General features: G+C 50.1%; 3 protein-coding genes across 4 annotated transcripts in view; 1 reads left to right on the top strand and 2 right to left on the bottom strand.

Moving 5' to 3' along the window:
• Positions 1-4,442: 4,442 nt before the first annotated feature.
• On the bottom strand, positions 4,443-12,952 carry SAXO3 (stabilizer of axonemal microtubules 3). The gene is made up of 5 exons (XM_080976997.1): positions 12,706-12,952; positions 11,803-11,991; positions 9,683-9,844; positions 6,788-6,915; positions 4,443-4,994 (listed from the first exon to the last, which is right to left on the bottom strand). Exons 1-5 carry the CDS (start codon positions 12,859-12,861, stop codon positions 4,640-4,642), a joined length of 990 nt encoding a protein of 329 aa, XP_080833123.1. The 5' UTR covers positions 12,862-12,952; the 3' UTR covers positions 4,443-4,639.
• The window catches only part of SNRNP70 (small nuclear ribonucleoprotein U1 subunit 70), a 113,263-nt gene continuing 101,658 nt past the window's right edge, over positions 9,159-20,763 (top strand). The window contains exon 1 of the mRNA XM_080976873.1: positions 9,159-9,168. The gene's annotated coding sequence lies outside the window, so the exon portion shown is untranslated. The remainder of the gene's footprint in view (positions 9,169-20,763) is intronic.
• On the bottom strand, positions 17,202-20,419 carry LOC308460556 (neurotrophin-4-like). Of its 2 annotated transcripts, none has more exons than XR_013978577.1 (2): positions 19,331-20,419; positions 17,202-17,903 (listed from the first exon to the last, which is right to left on the bottom strand). XR_013978577.1 is itself a non-coding variant. In XM_080977121.1 (2 exons), the coding sequence occupies exons 1-2, from the start codon at positions 19,430-19,432 to the stop codon at positions 17,339-17,341; spliced, it is 657 nt and encodes a 218-aa protein (XP_080833247.1). In that variant the 5' UTR covers positions 19,433-19,489; the 3' UTR covers positions 17,202-17,338. The 2 variants fall into 2 exon arrangements, 1 of the variants encoding a protein (XP_080833247.1); XM_080977121.1 differs by having other exon boundaries at positions 19,341-19,489.

Genomic DNA, 20,763 nt, shown 5'->3' with positions numbered 1-20,763 from the left:
CATTTTGACAATTCCCGGGTGGCCAACGTGCAGAGCCTCCAGGACGCGCTGACGGAGTCCCTGGGGAATCACGACGCGGTCTCCCCACAGCAGGCAGCCACGATGAGCTGAGAGTTCATGTTGTCTGGTTGCGAAGGGCTGGAACTCCGATGCAAAAGGCCCTTGTGGCCACCCCCTCCACACCCAGTTGAGCACCCGGCTGATGGTGCGATCCTGGGCAGATTCGGAGGCCACAGTGGCAGCCGATACAGGCGCTGCCGGAAGATCCTCAATCAGAAGGAGCGATGAAGCTGGAGCCGGGTCTTCCACAAATGCTGGAAGAGGGCAACGGCTGAGGGCGTCGGCATGGCCCATCGATTTCCCCGGGCGATGGATGAGCCGGTAGTGGTAGGCAGCCAGGAAAACAGTCCATCGCAGCATGCGTGGTGAGAGGACCGGTGGAGTTGGACGATCACCGGCGAGGAGGCCCAGGAGTGGCTTGTGGTCAGTGATGAGGTCAAAAGTCCTGCCATAGAGGTATTCATGGAACCTCTTCACTCCAGCCACAAGTGCCAATGCCTCCTTGTCGAGCTGGCTGTAATTCCGTTCCGTCGGAGATAGTGTCCTGGAAAAGTAGGCGAGCGGTGCTTCTCTTCCATCTGGAAAACGGTGACTAAGGACAGCACCGAAGCCAAAAGGTGAGGCGTCGCAGGCAAGGACCAGCGGCCTGGATTCACTGTACTGTACCAGCACACTGTCTGAAGAAAGGAGAGCCTTGACCGCGTTGAAGGCCGCCGTCTCCCGATGACCCCAGGCCCAAGGCGTCTTAGTGCTAAGGAGTCGGTGAAGAGGCTCAGCCACTGTGGCTTTGTGGGGCAGGAACATGTTATAAAAGTTCAGCAGCCCCAGGAATGCCTGCAACTCCGTTTTGTTCTTTGGGGTGGGGGCCTGCTGGATAGCGCGGATCTTGGATGTGGTTGGATGAAGACCGGAGGCATCGATAAGATAGCCCAGGAACTCTACCTGTGGAACGGCGATCTGGCACTTCTCCCTCTTTACCTTGAGCCCGGCCTCCTGGAACCTGGTCAGCACGGCACGGAGGCGCTCGAACAGCTGCTGGTGTGAGTCTGCAGACACCAAGACGTCATCAAAATATGGTACCACGCCCGGAAGCCCTTGCAGGAGACGCTCCATAAGGCTTTGGAAGATGCCAGGAGCCACACTCACCCCGAACTGCAACCGGCGGCAACGGAAAGCCCCCCGGTGGGTGACGATCGTCTGGGCTTCAGCAGTGGCATCATCGACTGGCAGTTGTTGATAGGCTTGGGCAAGGTCCAGCTTAGCGAAGACCTTACCCTCACCCAGGGAATGCAGCAGGTGTTGGACAACAGGAACCGGATAAGCGTGCTGCTGAAGTGCCTTGTTGATCGTGCACTTGTAGTCAGCGCAGATTCTCACCGACCCATCTGGCTTGACAGGCGTGACGATGGGGGTTTCCCACTTTGCGTGGTCAACCGGCTCCAAAACTCCTTGGGCGATCAGTTTGTCCAGTTGTTCATCCACCTTAGCCTTGAGAGCAAAGGGAACCCGGCGTGGCTTTAGCTTGATGGGGGCGACTTGTGGATCAAGGCTAAAGGAGATGGGCGTACCTGTATATTGGCCCAAGGTGCCGTCAAAAACCTCGGCAAAGTCTTTGACCAGACCCTCAGTCTCTGCGTTAGAGATGCAGTTGATGCCGGTGACTTCCAGGCCGAGGGCATCAAACCAGTCTAGCCCTAGGAGGCTTGGCCGCTGACCTTCGACCACCACCAACCGGAGCAGGCCCGAAAAATCCTTGAAGGCGATCCGGAACCGGCCAACGCCTACCACGGGAATGTCGTTTCCCTGGTAGTCTCTCAGGTGTACGCGGTGAGAGTCGAGTTGCCTTTTGGACACTCTGGGTACCAGTCTTTTGATGGTGCTCCATGACACGATGGACAGGGCAGACCCGGTGTCGATCTCCATGTCACATGGAGCTCCTTCAATGAGCACCGTGACGTTCAGCTTGCGTCGCGTAGGCGAGTCGGTTTGGCCAATCGTGGTTCCAGACGGGCAGCGGCAGTTGGTGAGAGCGAAACAACTTTCCTTGGCAGACTGGAGTGAAGACTTGGACTTGCGAATCGATGAAGGGGGGGTGTCAGACGGAGCCGATCGGCAGACCTTAGCGATGTGGCCCCTTCTGGAACACTTCCTACAGATGGCGTCTCTGAATCGACACTTGGCACGGGAATGGTTGCCTCCGCAGCCAGCACATTCCGGTTGGCCCTTGGACTTCTGTTGGAACTTCCTGCGCTCCCGCTTTGTCTGGTGCACGTCATCGTCTTCACTGGAGGATGCCTCCTCACTGCTGGCCTTTTCATGATGCACCGGAACTGGCTCCCTAGCAAGACGCGGGCTGCTGGACTTGCGGATCTCCTGGGCGGAGCGTTCAGCAGCTTCTGAGGCCACAGCCTCCTCAATGGCTTTCTGTAGCGTGAGGTCTGGCTTGGCTAGGAGGCGCCGTTGCAGATGGATGTCCCGGACCCCGCAGACGATTCGATCCATCAGGGCATCGTCTAAGTCTCGGAACTCACAGTGCATTGCAGCCTGTCGCAGGGCGGTGGTGTAGTTGTTGATTGACTCCCCCTCTGCCTGGTTCCGGTGGTAGAACGCATGGCGGGCAGCAATCTTGGACGGCTTTGGTGCGTAGTGGTTGCGGAGCTTCTCTTGGATCGTGTCCCATGGTGTTGCCTGGACTGCTTCAGGCGCAACCAACGCTCGGGCCGTCTCAAACACCTCAGGCCCACAGAGGCTGAGGAATAGGCCCCGCTTCCGCTCCTGTGATACTTCTGTCAGCTCGTTGGCTTGGAGGTAGCAGTCGAACCGAGCGAGGTAGGAGTCCCATGATTCAGAGGCTGGCGCAAACGGCGGTAGAGGCACAAGTGAAGCCATGATTCCGATGCCGGCGTGAAGGGCGATGGATGGAACACAGTGCTCTAGCCAGAACAGTCAGCTCTGAATTGGTTCTGCCCAGTGATTTCGCTCAGTGATTTCGCTCTGTGATTCAGCTCAGTGATTCAGCTCAGTTCAGAGGCTGGCCGCATCTGGCTGTGCTCTGATGTCCATCAATCCCACCTTCGTCGCCAGTGTTAGGTGGTGGGTTGACATAGCAGCCGGCACAGCGATTTCTTCAAGTAGCTCTTTATTATGGTAAGCTGGAATAGAACTAACTGCGAACAGCTCAGCCGGCCTGTATTTATAGGCAGCCGGCTGTCAACATTGTAACCACAACAGCCCAGAGTTCCCGCCTAAAATAACTGCCGCGGACCTGAGTGAAAACTATCTACAGACCTGAGTGAAAACTATATACAGTATCCCCCTGTTGGCCCAGGGTGAAACTACACTACATAACAATTTCCATATAATTTTCTTTCAACGGACAGCATGCCGTGAATTTCAAATCAGTTTTCCATGAAATATTTATCAACTCACTTCTGGTGTTTTGGACTACAACTCCCATCAGCCCCTGCCAGCTGAGGCTGATGGGTATTCTTCCAAGGAGTTCAAGGGAGAAGCATACATACTTCTTCCCCTCATACTGTTGTCATAACAACCCCATGAAGAAGGTGGAATGGTGTGTGGATGCATGTGATTGGATCACTGTCAACCAATCAGATCCAAGATGTAAACATGGATCACACCAGCCCTTATCCAATACTTGCACCCACAACCTCATATCGGCTCTGGAATGATGGACTTGAGCATGATTTGCTCCAGTTTGTCAAATCCATCCCTCCTTCCACGCCCACCTGTGTGAGTTAAAATGGGCAGGTGAGTACGCAAGGACAGCCCTCCTAAAGCTAAAAGTATAAATTACAAAATGGAAAACAACAACAACTGAAGATTTCTATCTCAGATCTGTGCCGTTTTCTGAATGCTTCTAAATGCCAGACTGTGAAGTATAATTCTTGAATGAACATTGAAATGGAAAATAACACTATAATGTGTCTGCATGTATACTGAGAAGCATGGCATGAAAATTTCCATTGAAGCGAAAGAAAACTGTGAGGAGAACCTAACAAGTTAATAATTAGTGAGTATATCTACTTGGCTCAGTCACATGGTGTTTAAAACACCTGAAATATGTATATGTTACAAGCACATGCTAATCTGTGGTCTTCTATCTTGGGAGGACTGTATCTTTGTTCTCAAGCTACTGAAGAGAATGGATGTTTTACTCCCTCTCTCTGGTAGAACAGCCTCAGCCTAATGGAGGCTGAAATGGAGAAGAGACAGAGCTTTAATTTTTAGTTCTGGAAGATATTCATAATCTAAGACATCTCACCTATGCCGGCATCAGTATATTATGCAACAAACTGGATGTAAATTTATTGCTTGAAGTCGAATGAAGTTTGAGTTCTGCAAGTAAAGCTTTCCGAACTGTATTTTTGGACTGGACAATTTTTATTTCAAAGAAGAGTCCGCTTTTATTCATCCAAACTGCTGCCCATATGTGCAGCGTTAACAATATCAATAGAGACTCGGTGGTCATCTCTGCAAAACGGACACAAATGCTAGATAAGATAGATTCTATAGGTTTGCTCTGCCTGATCCTTGCAAAACGCTCGCTGCCCCTGGCCTCTCACACCGGCATGGGCTTGCCACTCCCGTAGCATTTATACTCTGTTTCGTACATGCGAGGAACGCACATGATCTCCACCACAGGCACCCGGCAGGAGACCGTGGGAGGCTTCTCCACCGGGCAGAAGCGGTCCCAGGTGCGCTTGTAGTCATGGGGAGGCTGGTAGGATTCTCGGGTCAGGGGAAGCAGACCCCGGTGGGGAACGGCAGGTATGTGTGGCCCCAGACGGGGCACTCGGGTTGCTTTGAGGAACACCTTGATGTCCCGCATTGGTTCAGGATCACGGATCACGGGGTATTCGCCACACTGCTGGAGCGAGAGAGCATCCTTCCTAGCATAGCCTTGTCGTTCCTTGCTGCAGGAGAGAGAGGAGGGAGGAGGGATCAAAATGCGTCCATTTCTCTGAAAGTGGGGTGAAACCAAGCAGTTTAAAGGAGAGAACACTGTCTGGAAGGAGCTCCCTGTGTACACACCGCTACTCTTGGCACTGCAGAATATGATATTGTTTGGGAATAACTTGCCGTATTTTTCGCTCTATAAGACGCACTTTTCCCCTCCTAAAAGTAAGGGGAAATGTGTGTGCATCTTATGGAGTGAATGCAGGCTGCGCGGCAATCCCAGAAGCCAGAATAGCGAGAGGGAGAGCTGTGCAGCGCTCCCTCTCGCTGTTCTAGCTTCTGGCTTAGCCATGCAAAGCCTCCGCAGGGCAGCGGGGAGTGGCTCTGTCCCTTCCCCCACCTCCCAGAAAAGCCCCCAAGAGCCGCGCCCAGGAGAGGCTTCGGTGGCTATCCCAGAAGCCAGAACAGCAAGAGGCTATTCCAGAAGCCAGATCCCTCTTTCTGTTCTGGCTTCTGGGATTCAGAATATTTTTTTTCTTGTTTTCCTCCTCCAAAAACTAGGTGTGTCTTATCGTCTGGTACGTCTTATAGAGCGAAAAATACGGAACCTTTTTCTTGATCCTGTGATACACCATACTTTCTTTGCATGCCTGCACTCGGGTAGCACACAGACGTTTATCACTGGTATTTCATTAAAAGCAGTAAAAATACTGATACCTACGGTGCCGCCTCTCCTGGTACGTCCCACGGAGGACCTTACGGTCTTCAAACAAAAACATATTGGAGGTCCCGGGCCACAGGGAGGTTAGGCTGGCCTCAACCAGAGCCAGGGCTTTTTCAGCTGTGGCTCCAATCTGGTGGAACGCTCTGTCACAAGAGACTAGGGCCCTGCGGGACTTGACATCTTTCCGTAGGGTCTGCAAGACAGAGCTGTTCCACCAGGCCTTTGGCCAAGGCACAGTCTGACCCCCTCCTTTGGCAATCCTCACAGAACTCTAGCCCAATGGTTGCCATTAATATGATTTTGAATTGATTTTAAAATGAATTGATTTTAGAATGCTGTGTTACTTTTATTGTTGTTAGCCACTCTGAGCCCGGCTTTGGCTGGGGAGGGCGGGATATAAATAAAACTGTTGTTGTTGTTATTTCAACAGCAAATGGGATACCATACATAAATCGGGCAACAGCCAATATCTGCCGTAATCACAGATATCATAGAGTTGGAAGGGACCCTGAGGATTTTCTAGTCCAACCCACTACGATGCAGGAAGATACAAGCTGTCCCTGACGGGGATCGAACCTGCAGCCTTGCCAGCACAAACACTCCAGCCAGCTAAGCTATCCAGCTGTCCAGGCACATTAGGCATGGTTGTCAACCTAAAAAATACAAGTTCTGTGCCATTGTAAACAAGTTGTCCTAGCGATAGCAAACAAGGGTCAAAGAGTGGAATGTGGGTTCAGAGACGAGACAATAAATAGACGAATAAATAAATGAAATAATATTTATGCCCCACCCATCTGGCTGGGTTTCCCCAGCCACTCATTAAAAACACAATTAAACATCAAACATTAAAAACTTCCCTAAACAGGGTTGCCTTCAGATATCTTGTAAAAGTCAGATAGTTGTTTATTTCCTTGACATCTGGTGGGAGGGCGTTCCACAGGGAGGGAGCCACTACCGAGAAGGCCCTCTGCCTGGTTCCCTGTAACCTCACTTCTCGCAGTTGCACCCTAGAGGATTATGGGAAGGGAGTGTAGGCAGTGGCAGAGGTGTCTGGGGTGGGGAGAGAACCTTGGAAGTGCTACTTACTCAGTGAAGGGATGGAAGTCCCGGCTGGTGACAGAGATATAGGGGTCATTCAGCCGCAGAACTGCCTTGTCCCGGATGTAGAAGGGTTTGCCTGCCATCTCTTCATTCCGTGTGCTGGCCACAATGGACTGCGGAGAGCAAAGGAACAAAGCCACTGTTGTGCGTGGAAATCTTGAACTCCTCAGCCCACCATAGTGGACAACCCCAACCAAGCCTGGTATTACCACGCAACATTCTTGAGTGCCACCCACAAAAGAGGATTGGTCATTCAAATTAGCTGAATTTACAGAATTGGCGAAATTAACTGCAGCAATAAGATATAAAACAAATCAGAAATTAAGGTCACAATGGGTATGGTTTGAAGAATATATGAGTAAACACTGCTCTAAAGATAGCATGCTGATATGTTTAGACTAAGCTTGTAAAGTTGATTTAGATAATATATTAGTACAATAAAATAAGTAAGGTATTTATTTATATTATATTATATTATATTATATTATATTATATTATATTATATTATATTATATTATATTATATATTTTATTTTATTTATTTATTATAAGGTATTTATATATTATTTACATGAATTGCAATGTAAATAAGAACTTTAAAGGAATAAAGATGATGAGCACTGGTGGAGGGAAGTCACAAGGGTGTGTCACACCATCCACCTATTTTATGCATTTTTTCTTTACCTATATCTTCTTTCCTTTTTTTGGTTTGTTTGCTTGCAAGTATACGTATGTTACTGGTTTGTATGTATGTTAAATAAATAAATAAAAACATTTTTTTAAAAAACAACGTTCTTGAGTGCCTCCCAGGGCCCAACAATGACTGAGCCGCCATTTTAATTTCCCACAATGCCCCTGGAGCAATGCTGTCTTAAGGGCATTGTAGGGGAAAGGAAAGGGTGTAGCTCCTTGCGGCTGCCAAGGAAACCTGCCAGAATCAGGAGGGGACTCCCTCAGATCCTTGACCCCAGCCTTAGTTAGAGCTCTTGGGTCTCAAGCACATGACCTGCTTTCTTTGATTGGCAGGCCAGCAAAATAAAGAAGGATGTCAAAGAAAAGACCAGGCATGTTGGGGAAGGGATAGGGAAGCCCCAATGTGAGGCCCAATACCAAGATCAGAATCCCACCTCGAACTTGCTGCAGAGGCACCGAGGATAGCCCAAATACAGTCCATACCTCGGGTTAAATTTGCTTCAAGTTGAGCGAGTTCGAGTTGCGCTCCGCGGCAACCCGGAAGTAACAGAGCGCGTTACTTCTGGGTTTCGCCGCTTGCGCAGCTTGCAGACGCTCAAAATGACGTCACGCGCATGCGCAGGAGTGGCGAAAAGCGACGCGTGCGTGCGCAGACGTGCCGTCGCTAGATACGTTTACCTCTAGATGCGAACGGGGCTCTGGAACGGATCCCGTTCGTATCTAGAGGTACCACTGTATAAGCAGTTAGGCCAGGGATAGAGAAGGAACTGCAAATGTTGTTGAACTACAACAGCTCCCATCACCTCTCACATCATTGACTGCATTGGCAGCGGCTGATGGGAGCTGGGGGTCCCACAATATCTAGAGGGACACAGGTCTTCCTTCCCACTAAAAGCAGACAGCACCAACCTTCCCCACACGCCAGGAAATAATGGATACTGATTGGTCTGATTCCATGGGTAGCAGGGAAAGATGTGCAAGCTTTTGTTGGAATCCATCTGTCTCAAGAGACAATGGAGTGCACCTCTGGGGGTGAAGCCAAATTGACCTCCCTGGGGCGCAAGCCTGGGCAGTGTGTATGGAGGTCCTGGGCTGCCCAAATGACAAGACCCACCCGCCCCTGGCCTTATTGATGTGGTCCAAAGGACAGCAGAGCAAGACATTTGGCACCAGCTGAGCTGCAAGAGTTGCCGGAAGGAGGTGCACAACGTGTCTTAAGGACTCCACTCTGGATTTGTGTAGCATTTACTTTACTCCTGTTATGTACTGAGCTGAATCCTAGAACAATAGGATCCAGAATGCAGCAGTCTGATTGGTCTGCAGGAGCAGCCAATCAGGCTCCTGGATGAAGTGACTCAGCGACCTGATTGGCCTGCAGGAGGAGCCAATCAGGCTTCTGGAGGAGGTAAATCCGCAACCTGATTGGCCTACAGGAGCAGCCCGGAATTAGCCAATCATGCGGGGCCCATTGTGTAAATAATGTATATATAGCTACATGTTTTGGGGAAAGATTCATTCATTGCTACTATGAGCTGAATAAAGGGCATGAAATTCACACTCAACTTCGAGTATATTTCAACTCCTTAGCCTTTTCTACTCCTGAAGATGTCCCACAAGGCAGCAGAGGTTTGGATCAGTTTTCCTTCTCCTAGATGAGCTACCTTCCCAGCCTGACAAGTCCTATCTGCCTCTCACTTCCTTCTACAGATGGTGCAAAAACTACCTTCTTGACCGCTAGACCCATGATTGGTCGCATCTCTTCAATCTGCCAGAGCCTGTCTTGGCATGCAAATTAAAGTCCCTAACTCACTGAGGCTTTGAGACCCATCAGCCAATCCTCACCTGCTTTAGCCGGCCAGTCAAAGGCATTCCTGGGGTGTGGCCACTGTTGTATACTGACAGCTTCTAGGAGCCACAGGTGAGAGCTGAGTGCAGGTGGGGACCAAAGGTGAACAAACCACCCCAGAAGTAGCACAACATGTCCCCCACCAAAGGCACTACCCCCTCCCCTAACACCCTAAATATATATGCAAGCAATTGTTTGTAAGGTATGCAAAACCAAGCATCCTTTAGGTAGAGATTGTCAACTGGTTAACCTAAAACAGAACACAAAGATGTCTTGGTCAAAAGGAAGAAGATGTCCAGCATAGGGGGGATGTCCTCTCCCTGCTTCAGAAGCACCAGATACCTTGGATGGTCCATCCAGGTGATGGTCAGCCAAGCTAAATGGCTGAGGCCCAGCATGGAAGGTGGGCTCTTGTGGGAGATTGGGCCAGCCAGGGTAGCGCTCCCTCGTCTCGCTCTTCTGGTTGCCCATGGTCAGCGGGAACCTCCATGCTCTCAGCTGCAGCTGTCGGGGAGAAGATCAGAAACAGGGGTACAGAGAAGAAGGGGTTGGGGGAACGGTCACCATGACTGCACAAGGACACCCTCTCATGCAAATGTTTCCTCATTTGCCTCGGGGAGTTTGCCTCCTCCAGCCTCTTGTTTTCAAACAGAGCCATGGAGGAAAGATGATTTGTCTTTCCATCACCTTGTCACTTGAGGGCCTTTGTTCTTCCCCTTGAACAGGGGCTTCTGCTGAAAAACATCTTCATGTATGCAACACCGGCCGCAAGAGTTTTAATAGCACAAGGATGGAAGACTGAAGAAACCCCAACTAAGGAATCATGGCAAGAAAAATTGTTGGACTATGCAGAACTGGCAAAACTGACATACAAGCTACGGGACAAGGATAACTGTGACTTTAAAGATGAATGGGAACCCTTTACAAAGTACTTGAAGACGCAACAAAGCGAACTGGACTCTTTGGCTGGCTTTGAATAAACATTCACAAACTTTTTATTGATAATAATCAGCTAAATAGTTTTGAGGATCTATACAACTGTATAACATGCAGAAAACAGCATTTTTAGAGAAATCAAAGACTGGAACTGAGGGAAGTCGGGGGATGGGGGTGGGTGGGTTCTGTGGGGGGGAGGGAGGAAAAATGGGGGAGGGAAAATAAGGATGATATGTTTCTGGATAATATGTTTTGTTTTAATTTTGAATAAAAAAGTTATTTTTTAAAAAAAGAAAGAACAGGGGCTTCTGGGAAACTCTGCAGAATCCTCGCCCCTGTCCCATTCTCCTGCCTGGACGGCAATCACAGAGTAAGGGGTGTGTGGGGCTCCATCGATGATATTTCAAGATTACTCCCTGAATGTCCAGCTGATTCAGTGTGCTTCTAAATGGGGGCTTTATACAGCAAACCTGTTCCTCAGGTCTGATTTTTTTGTGTTTTGTATTTGGCACACCCCCCCCCCCATTTTTTCCAGTCACAGGTATTCACTGCTATTCCACCACTGCTTGCTCATCAACACTAGTGGGCGGAGTTTGACAGAATGTGTCCAATTGGGTTTTTGTGGGGGTGGGATTTTTAAGTGTGTGTGTGTGTCACCCATTGCCTTTAACTTTACTGGGCATGCATGTGAATACTTCTGTACCTATTTGCATACATCTTTAAATTAAAATAAAGGAACCCTAGAAAAGCATACAAGAGCAGATGCTTCTCATCTTAATATTGTCATGTTTTGGAATGAACAGAAACGGGGGCTTGTGATTTTTCAGAGCAGGTAGGCTGCAAGTAAATAAATAAAAATACTTAGCTAAAAGTAGAAATAATCAGAATATTTGAAACTGAAATGCTCGCTGAGGTCACTTGGGTGATGTTGTGACACATTCTAGCGATGCAACTGGCAACCTGACTGAGCAATAGGCATGGCTTCCGCAAACTGGCCAATCGCAGTGCAGGTAGCTCGGTCCTGGCCCCCCCCCCCCAAATCCTGACTATGCCCAGGCTCAATTGAACTTACTTCTGAGTAAGCTCACACAGAACCAGTCTGTAATTTACAGACTGGATTCATTCCACCCATTCCCTCCTCAGTAAAGCCACCAAGCCTAGGGAACTTCAAGAACTGTCACTATTTGGGGGTGGGATTCAGTCACAAATTCAGGTTGTGCAGTTTAGTTGGCTGGAAACTCTTGCGCAACAAACCTGCTTCTGCAAAAGATCAGACTTTTTGCAAGAAGCAAAGTGACAGGGGAAAAAACACTGGGAGTTCCCATAACACTTGGGTTGACACAACACCATCTGACCTCCCTGAAAGCAAATCATGACAAAAGCAGATTAAATTGCCAACTTTGTCTAATCCCCCTGCAAACAAATGCGGACAAATCCTCAAGACACTGGCCATCTGGATGTACCCATTGACCATTTGGGCTTCTATTCCCCTTCCCAGATCTCAGAACTTCCTGCTTGCCCCTTACCTTCTCTCTCAAATCTTTGTTGTAGAGGACGTCCCAATGCGCATAGGCAACAGAGTAGCGGGGGTGAGCCAGGACTCCCCCGTGGGTTTTCGGGCCATAAGCGAGTTGTGAGGTGGTTGTCAAGCGTGGGATGACCTCATCTCGGAAGACTTTCTCAGATGCCGGGGGCAGCGGCTCATAGATCGTAGACTGGCGATGAGCGAAGCGGGGGCGCGAGGGAGGAGGTGTGGGAAAGAGCAGCAATGGGACAAACCATCAGGAAATGGGAAAATGAGTGCATGGATGAAAAATAGAACCAAGACCCCGCCCCCCGTAAGACCCATTTATTCCCGCAGGAGTTCTGGTTCCAGGCAGCATTAGCCCGCCTGCAGAGTACCTAGACAGGGGTCAGCAAACTTTTTCAGCAGAGGGCCGGTCCACTGTCCCTCAGACCTTGTGGGGGGCCGGACTGTATTTTGGGAAAAAAATATGAATGAATTCCTATGCCCCACAAATAAGATGCATTTTAAATAAAAGGACACATTCTACTCATGTGAAAACACCAGGCAGGCCCCACAAATATCCCAGAGATGCATTTTAAATAAAAGGGCACATTCTACTCATGGAAAAACACACTGATTCCCGGACCGTCTGGAGGCCGGATTTAGAAGGCGATTGGGCCAGATCCGGCCCCCGGGCCTTAGTTTGCCTACCCATGACCTAGAGGCATAGCTGTCAACTTTTCCCTTTTCTTGCGATGAATCCTATTCGGAATAAGGGAATTTCCCGTAAAAAATGGAGAACGTTGACAGCTATGCCTAGAGGTAGAGAGAGGGGGTGTCAGTCCCCCGCTACAAACCACATCGCTTCCACTAATCCGAATTGCACCAGCCATCCCCCTTAAAGTCACCAGCTTTGGCTCACTCGTGCATAGGGCGGCGGGAAGGGCAGTGGGGGGCTGTAATTGAGCCCCACTCCGCTGCTGGTCAGCCTCCAGTCATGCCTGCGTCCCTGCCGGGGCACCAGCGTCGGGGAGTCCACCTCCCAGTCGAAGGGGAAGGCGGAGAAAGTGCCCGCCATGTCCGCCTCCGCTTTTGGGACATGGTTGCCGGGCGGCCGGGCGGAGGAGGAGGAGGAGGCGGCTGGTACCCTGGGCACCAGGAAAGGGGCGGGGCCCCTGGAACGTTAGCGACAAACGTCGCCATGGAGATGGAACGCTCGGCAGCCGGGCGTTCTAGCGCCCCCTTTGATCGAGCCCTAGATTCCATCCGGTCCCGTCCTAACGAGTCCCAATGGGATGCTGGACCGCTGTGGGAGGGGGAGCCAGGGCTTGCACCTGGATTTCCTGGGGGCCGGAAGGCCTGCTAAGGATCGTTGCTACTGAGTGCTAAAGGCCGTGGCTGAACGGTTGGGGTGCAAGCTCTTGTTGTGCGCAGCCCACCCTATTCGTGTTTACTGAGGAGTAAGCCCCTACCCGGTCCCTCAGCCCTTTCCACCTTGCTCCCAAGTAAGCGTGCATCGGGACTGTAACTTCAGTCGGAGGATGACGGTTCCTATCATCCTTCATTGCATGCATGCACAAATGGGAGCTGCAACATAATGTTGCAGTATGGCAGGGGCAGAGGACCTGTGCCCCTTCCATTGGTGTTGGACGCCAACTCCCATCAGCCTTTTCTAGGACATCTGGTCTCATCCCACCTCTGTTTTCTGTCTCCACACGCCCCACGCCCCACTGCCTGCCTCCCATGGCCACTGATCAAAGCAAGCAGTTATTGCAGTTCAAAGGCCTTTAGAAGACATATTTATTATTAACATTTTTATTGTTGCTGTTGTTAATATGATTATTGAAAGGTTATGTCCAGTCAAATTCGACTATGGGGTGCGGTGCTCATCTCCGCCTTCAGGCCGAGGCAGCTGGTGTTTGTCCACAGACAGCTTTTCTGGGTCATGTGGCCAGCATGATTAAACCACTTGTGGCACATGGGACACCGAGAACATTACTGAAGCTCATGGAAACACTGTTAACCTTCCTGCTGCAGGGGTACCTATTTATCTACTCGTGCTGGTATGGTTGGCAGGAGCTGGGACAAAGAGACAGGAGCTCACCCCATTGCTCGGATTCGAACTAACGATCTTATGATTGGCAAGCCCGTTGTTGTTGTTGTTGTTGTTGTTTAGGACATCCCTATTTTCATTGGAGAAATGTTGGAGGGTGTGACAGACCCTCCAAGTGTTTTGGATTTACAGAAGCCTTCCCTGTTTCCGATTTGATCCCAGAATGTCCCACCTTTCCTTAAAAGGTAAAGGGACCCCTGACCATTAGGTCCAGTCGTGGCCGACTCTGGGGTGGCGGCGCTCATCTCGCTTTATTGGCCGAGGGAGCCGGCATACAGCTTCAGGTCATGTGGCCAGCATGACTAAGCCGCTTCGGGCGAACCAGAGCAGCACACGGAAACGCCATTTACCTTCCCGCCACAGCAGGACCTATTTATCTACTTGCGCTTTGACGTGCTTTCAAACTGCTAGGTGGGCAGGAGCAGGGACAGAGCAACGGGAGCTCACCCCGTCATGGGGATTCGAACCGCCGACCTTCTGATCGGCAAGTCCTAGGCTCTGTGATTTAACCCACAGTGCCACCCGCGTTCCTTAGGATGTCTCTATTTCCATCAGTGAAATGCTGGAGGGTGTGGAGTTACGCATACCCCCCCCCCCAATCCAAGTAGATAAGTAACTATACAATCTTTAGACATCTGAAGGCAGCCCTGTTTAGAGAAGTTTTTAAATGTTTAATGTTTTAATATGTATATGTTGGAAGCTGCCCAGAGTGGATGGGGCAACCCAGTCAGATGGGCAGGGTATAAATAATAATGTTATTCCTTTTATCATTAGGGAATAGGACTTCCCTATTTTCACTGAAGAAATGTTGGAGGGTATGCGGGCAGAGACCTTGATGAGTCAGCTCTTCCAACCTTTCCCAAGCCTTGTTAGCTCCCAGGGAGATACGTCAGTGGGACGTCATGCACCATTGATACTCTTGTGTAGGCCTTCCAAGGGGCAGCGGGCAGAGACAGCCCTGCTCAGAGAAATTGGATAGGAGAAAGCTCTTTAATGCAACAAAAGAAGCAAGAACAATTTAAACAATGGGTCTGCTAGGGCTGCAAGAGACCCGTCTCAGGTATGGACGGCTTAAGAGAGCAGAGCCTCTTGCGTGGATCTTAAAAGCCGGGACTCGTTCATTACAGGGAGGAAATGGTTTCTGGGGTAACCTGGTCCTAAGCCATTTCTTAGGGCTTCAAAGGTCATTGCTGGCACTGCTAAATGGAGCCCGGAAACAAACAGGCAATCAGTACAGATGGAATCAGTTCTGATCTTGAAGCGCCGGATAACAATCTGGCGTTTTGTACTAATTGAAGTTTCCGGGCTCTTTTCAAAGGGCAACCTTGCAATAAAGAACATTGCAGTTAATCCTTCCTAGAAATTAAAAAAGGAGAACCTTTTGCAATTTTACAGTTGGGTGCTTTCTTCAAATCGTGTGTTTTCCAGCTATCACAGGTGTGGCGGAGAACCTTGGTCCCTCCAGATATTGCTGAGCTGCAGGGGCCAGTGAAGGGAATATTTATATATTATATATTATATTTATAATATAACGTTGCAGGGTGGAGAGCTGAATTTCAGAATCCCATCCCATCCGCTCCGTTCCATTTCCCCTTCCTCCCTGCTTTCCCCAGTGTGCTGTAGCAGTTGGAGCATCAGACTAGGACCTGGGAGTCCAGGGTTCGAATCCCCACTCAGCCATGAGGTTCACAGGGTGACCTTGGGCCAGTCACTGCCTCGCAGGGTTGTTGTGGGGCTCAAATGAGGCAGGGGCGAAACCGTGAGCTCCTTGGAGAAAAAGGGTAGGATATGAATATAATCAATCCATAAATAGTCAGTGACCATGCAGGCTGCTTGGAGGCAGGGTTCCTTATGATGTTATTCTAGAGGGCTTTTGTACTTCTGCAAGCTGAGAGACTCCCCCAAGGCTTCTGATGCCCAAAGCTCGTGTGCAATCCTAAGGAGCACCCATCAACTGCAACCCACACCTCCAATAATAAAGACTTGCCATTTTACTTTCAGCCATCCGATGGCACTCAGGGTCAGTGCACACTATCACTTTTGGAGTTCCAGGTGGGTGGGATGGATTTGGAGAGGGTGGGGTGCATTTTATTGGTTTATTTATTGAATTTATATACAGTGGTACCTCGGGTTAAGTACTTCATTCGTTCCAGAGGTCTGTTCTTAACCTGAAATTGTTCTTAACCTGAAGCACCACTTTAGCTAATGGGGCCTTCTGCTGCCGCTGCGCTGCTGCTGCACAATTTCTATTCTCATCCTGAAGCAAAGTTCTTAACCCAAGGCAATATTTCTGGGTTAGCGGAGTCTGTAACCTGAAGCATATGTAACCTGAAGCGTCTGTAACCCGAGGTACCACTGTACCACCCTATATCCAGGGGACTCATGCATGCTCCTAGCAACCCTGAGAACCAGTGAGGGCCAACTTGAATTAAAATGGGGGGGGGGAGCCCTGCCCCGCATAATTGATTACATGACACAGTGCATGTGTGCCACGGCTAAAAATTGGCCGCTGTTTCTTTAACGCTAAAAGAACTAAGTCAGCATGAGTTAGCGGCCTACAATGACTTTCACCAAATTGTACCTGTATATATAGAGTGTTCAATGATAGTGTTGGGTGTGAGTTGGTTGGATGGTAGAAAGCTGGTTGTGTTTGATATGTATAAAGCTGTCGGCCGTGGTTGGAGAAGACAACTTTTAAGAATAAAAGCAGCGATACTCTGCAAAGTACTCTTTCTCAAAGACTCTTTTGTGCCAACTAAGGCCTGAGGACTAGGCAAAGGAGTAAAAAGGAGGTCAGAACCTTTTCTTTTTCAAACACTGACAATGTGTACTATTTTAATGGCAATGCCCATCAACTTTGGGGGTCCCTGGCCCCCTCAAATATTTTATTGGTGGGCAAAGACCCCCTTGGCTCCTAAGAGTTGGCTCCTGTGGTGTGATGTCACACAGGAAAAACGTGCCCTTTTGACAAACAGGGCTTGGAATTGGGTAGGGGGAGCGAGCAGGTAGGTGAGGAGGAGTTGTGTGGGGCAAGAGGTGTTCTGGGAACAAGAAGGAGGAAATAGGTAGAACTTGGTGAGGGGTGTGTGTGTGAAGGCCATCTTGGCACAGGGGCAGGGATATGGGGTTCACGGTGCCTTGGGTATCCAGTGCTGCGTTGCTGGGGAAACAAGCCCCTCTTGAGATCTAATGCTCTCCAAAGGAGACTCGGGCGTGAATAGGTGTTAAGAAGCCATTTTTCTTAAAGACATGACCGTCTCCGACACGTCTCGATTCCCAATGGAAACATGACTCTGGAATCTGGCTACCGCTTGGCACAGATGGGGGTGGTGGCTCCATTTGTTTATTTGTTTCAAAAGGCGAAGGCGATGTAGGCCCTTATCCCCAAATACCTGTGGTGGCTAAGGCCTCCCAGGGTCGCCTGCTGCCCCAGCAAAGCCTGTTATGATATCTCCTGCCCGCCATATTCCGCTGCGTCTTGCTGCTGCGGTCGTATTTTGCAGACACACCCTGTGTCTATCCTGACAAAGCGCCAGGCAGCAGCCTTCTTGGAATCCATAGTGAAGGCCCTCACATAGGTCTGGGTCGTCTGGCACTCAGAGATCCAGTAGTTTCGATCCACCCCGCGGCAACCGCCCGCAGTTCCCCTTCTGGGTGTGCACTTGGTCTCGAAAAAGTACTGCCTCAGCCGGCCGTGAGGCGTCTGAAACTCAGAGAGCAGCGTCACATTCCTGCCACGGATGTCCACAGCTGTATGTTTGTCTGCCACCCAAGTGCTCGTGCTGTCACACACGGCCAACATCGCCTCAGCAGTGTCTGACAAGGGTTGGGTGGTCGGCTCACTTCTAGAAAGAGCAACACGGGGAGACAGGAACTCCTCGTCCCCGACTGGAGGAGCATGAGTGCCGAGGACGTCAGCAGCGTTGGGAAGCGGGGTGACATGAGAGACGACGCAAAGCCATGCGGTGACCACAGTAATCAGCATGGCTTCCTCTATGATGGGGAACCTGTGCAGGAAGTGGGGAAAGGCAAGCCTGGGAAAATGCGTCCGCCAATAAAACGTCCCATCCACAACACAGGTTGCCAGCACGTGGTCCCCCCCCCCCCCAAAGGCCACATCAACCTCATGGATTTAGGGCAAATCCTAGCTTCCCTGCCCCCCAATAATTTTCGTACTTTCGCAAACTTTGGAGCTCCCCTAAACCTGCTGATACCTCTTTTTTAAAAAAAAAAAAATGCATTACATTTATATCTCACTTTTCCATCAAAGAGCTCAAGGTAATGTATACAGTGGTACCTCGGGTTAAGTACTTAATTCGTTCTGGAGGTCTGTTCTTAACCTGAAACTGTTCTTAACCTGAAGCACCACTTTAGCTAATGGGGCCTCCCGCTGCTGCTGCGCCACTGCTGCACGATTTCTGTTCTCATCCTGAAGCAAAGTTCTTAACCTGAGGTAATATTTCTGGGTTAGCAGAGTCTGTAACCTGGTGTATGTAACCTGAAGCATATGTAACCTGAGGTACCACTGTACATGGTTCTCTTCCTCTCCATCTTAACCAAGGGTGCCAACCAGCGGCGTAGCGTGAGTTGTCAGCACCCGGGGCAAGGCAAGTAATTTGCGCCCCCTAACCCGGGGCAAGGCAAGTAATTTGCGCCCCCCCAACCCCTAACCTGCCGATCTGAGTCGAGTTGCTGCTGGCGCTGCCGCCCAAACCACGCCGCTTGCCCGGAGGAGGAGGGGGGCAGAGAGGCGAGGAAAATGCAACATGGCCCAGCAGCTGCAGCAGCAGCAGCGGAGGCGGGGCTGTGAGGAGGGGCTGCCTGGCACGTCCTCCGCGGCCCTGACGCGCGGGGCTGAGAGCCGCTGCCTGCCGGACGCCTTCAGCCCGGGCGCGCGCACAGCTCGTCGGTTCCACGAGACATGGGGCTCTGCTACAGCCTGCGCCCGAGGCTCTTCGGCGACTCCGGAGGCAGCGAGCGCGCCCCCCCAGATGTTGCGCCCGGTGCGGCCGGCCCCCCTGGCACCCCCCACGCTACGCCACTGGTGCCAACTTGGGGGATGGGCAGCCCCCTCAAATATTTTATGGGTGGGGAGGGAGACAAAGATATATTGGCCCCTAGGAATTGGCTCCTAGGCTCTCAACAACCCCGTGAGGTAGGTTAGGCTGAGAGATCGTGACTGTCCCAAGGTCACCCAGGGAACTTTATGGCTGAGCAGGGATTTGAAGCCCAGTCTCCCAGGCCCTAATCCAGCACTCCAGCAGTACTTCCTCCTGAACTTCACAAATAGAGGGAATGACAGTGAGGATTGTGTCCATCCCTCCACCTCTTATAAAAGTGATTTCCCCAACTTTTCTGCCAGACCCAGGGCCCAATTGTTAACAACAGCAACCTGCACCGAGGGAAATTTTCTTAATTTTGTATTTTTTTTTACCTTTACCTACTGGGATCTGTTCTCTCCTCTACTTCTTGATTCACTCTTCTTTCCTTTCCTTTCTTGCTCTATCACTCTCTCCCCTTTCTGTTCTGATGACATTTGCAGTGCTGCTGTTGCAGACCACAGTAAGTCAACAGAGCTCTCTCTTTTTTGGCTACAGCAAACAAGAGGTCAAAGTACCCGGATATGGTGTCTTTTAGGACTTTGTCCTTCTGTGGCCAACTAGAATCTGCTGAAGAGAACATTTGGGTAGTTTCATGAATTCCTCAGGGCCAGGGGCCTGAAGTTATTTGGCTGCACTAAACTAGAATCTGACAGAACTTATGAGATATACAGTGGTACCTCAGGTTAAGTACTTAATTAGTTCCGGAGGTCCGTACTTAACCTGAAACTGTTCTTAACCTGAAGCACCACTTTAGCTAATGGGGCCTCCTGCTGCTGCTGCGTCACCAGAGCACGATTTCTGTTCTCATCCTGAAGCGAAGTTCTTAACCTGAAGCACTATTTCTGGGTTAGCAGAGTCTGTAACCTGAAGCGTATGTAACCTGAGGTACCACTGTATACAGTCATCCCTTGGTTTTTGAACAGCTTAGTTCTCGAATGTTTTGGCTTCGGAACGCCACAGACCCGGAAGTGACTGTTCCACTTTGCAAACTATTTTTGGAAGCTGAGTGTCCGATGGGGCTTCCGCGGCTTCCGATTGGCTGCAGGAGTTTCCTGCAGCCAATCTGAAGCCACGCTTTGGTTTCCGAACGTTTTGGAAGTCGAACGGACTTCTGGAACGGATTCTGTTCGACTTCCAAGGTACGACTGTATAGAGGCACTTGCCTCTGTCGAATCACAGCTTGGGCATTTCATGGAGATTACAGCTGGGGAGGGTGGCAAGTACTGCAGGCACGTGTGTGGTGCCCACAGTGGTTTCTCTGGTTTGCTAATGTGCCCACAGGTCTAAAACAGTTGGAGACCATTGCCCAAAGGCAGTCCAACTCTTCATAAGGACTTGCAACTCCACATCAAGCCATCAGGTGGCGCTCAGGGCCAAAGGACACTTTCCCCTTCCAAAGCTACAGCAGGCGAGGACTATAGCATGGGTAGGCAAACTAAGGCACGGGGGCCGGATCCGGCCCAATTGCCTTCTAAATCCGGCCCACGAACGGTTAGGGAATCAGCGTATTTTTACATGAGTAGAATGTGTCTTTTTATTTAAAATGCATCTCTGGGTTCTTTCTGGGGCATAGGAATTTGTTCATTTTTTTTCTTTTTTCCAAAATATAGTCCTGCCCCCCACAAGGTCTGAGGGACAGTGGACCGGCCCCCTGCTGAAGAAGTTTACTGACCCCTGGATGATAGTGTGGATGTGCAAAACACAGCTTGTGGAGATAACACACCACACATTTAAAGGCTCCCCACCTGAAAAGAATACGCTTCAG

Source organism: Podarcis pityusensis (assembly GCF_964106645.2).
Source record: "Podarcis pityusensis genome assembly, chromosome: 13".
In the NCBI taxonomy this organism is placed as follows: domain Eukaryota; kingdom Metazoa; phylum Chordata; class Lepidosauria; order Squamata; family Lacertidae; genus Podarcis; species Podarcis pityusensis.
This window is presented reverse-complemented; position numbering and strand designations above follow the sequence as displayed.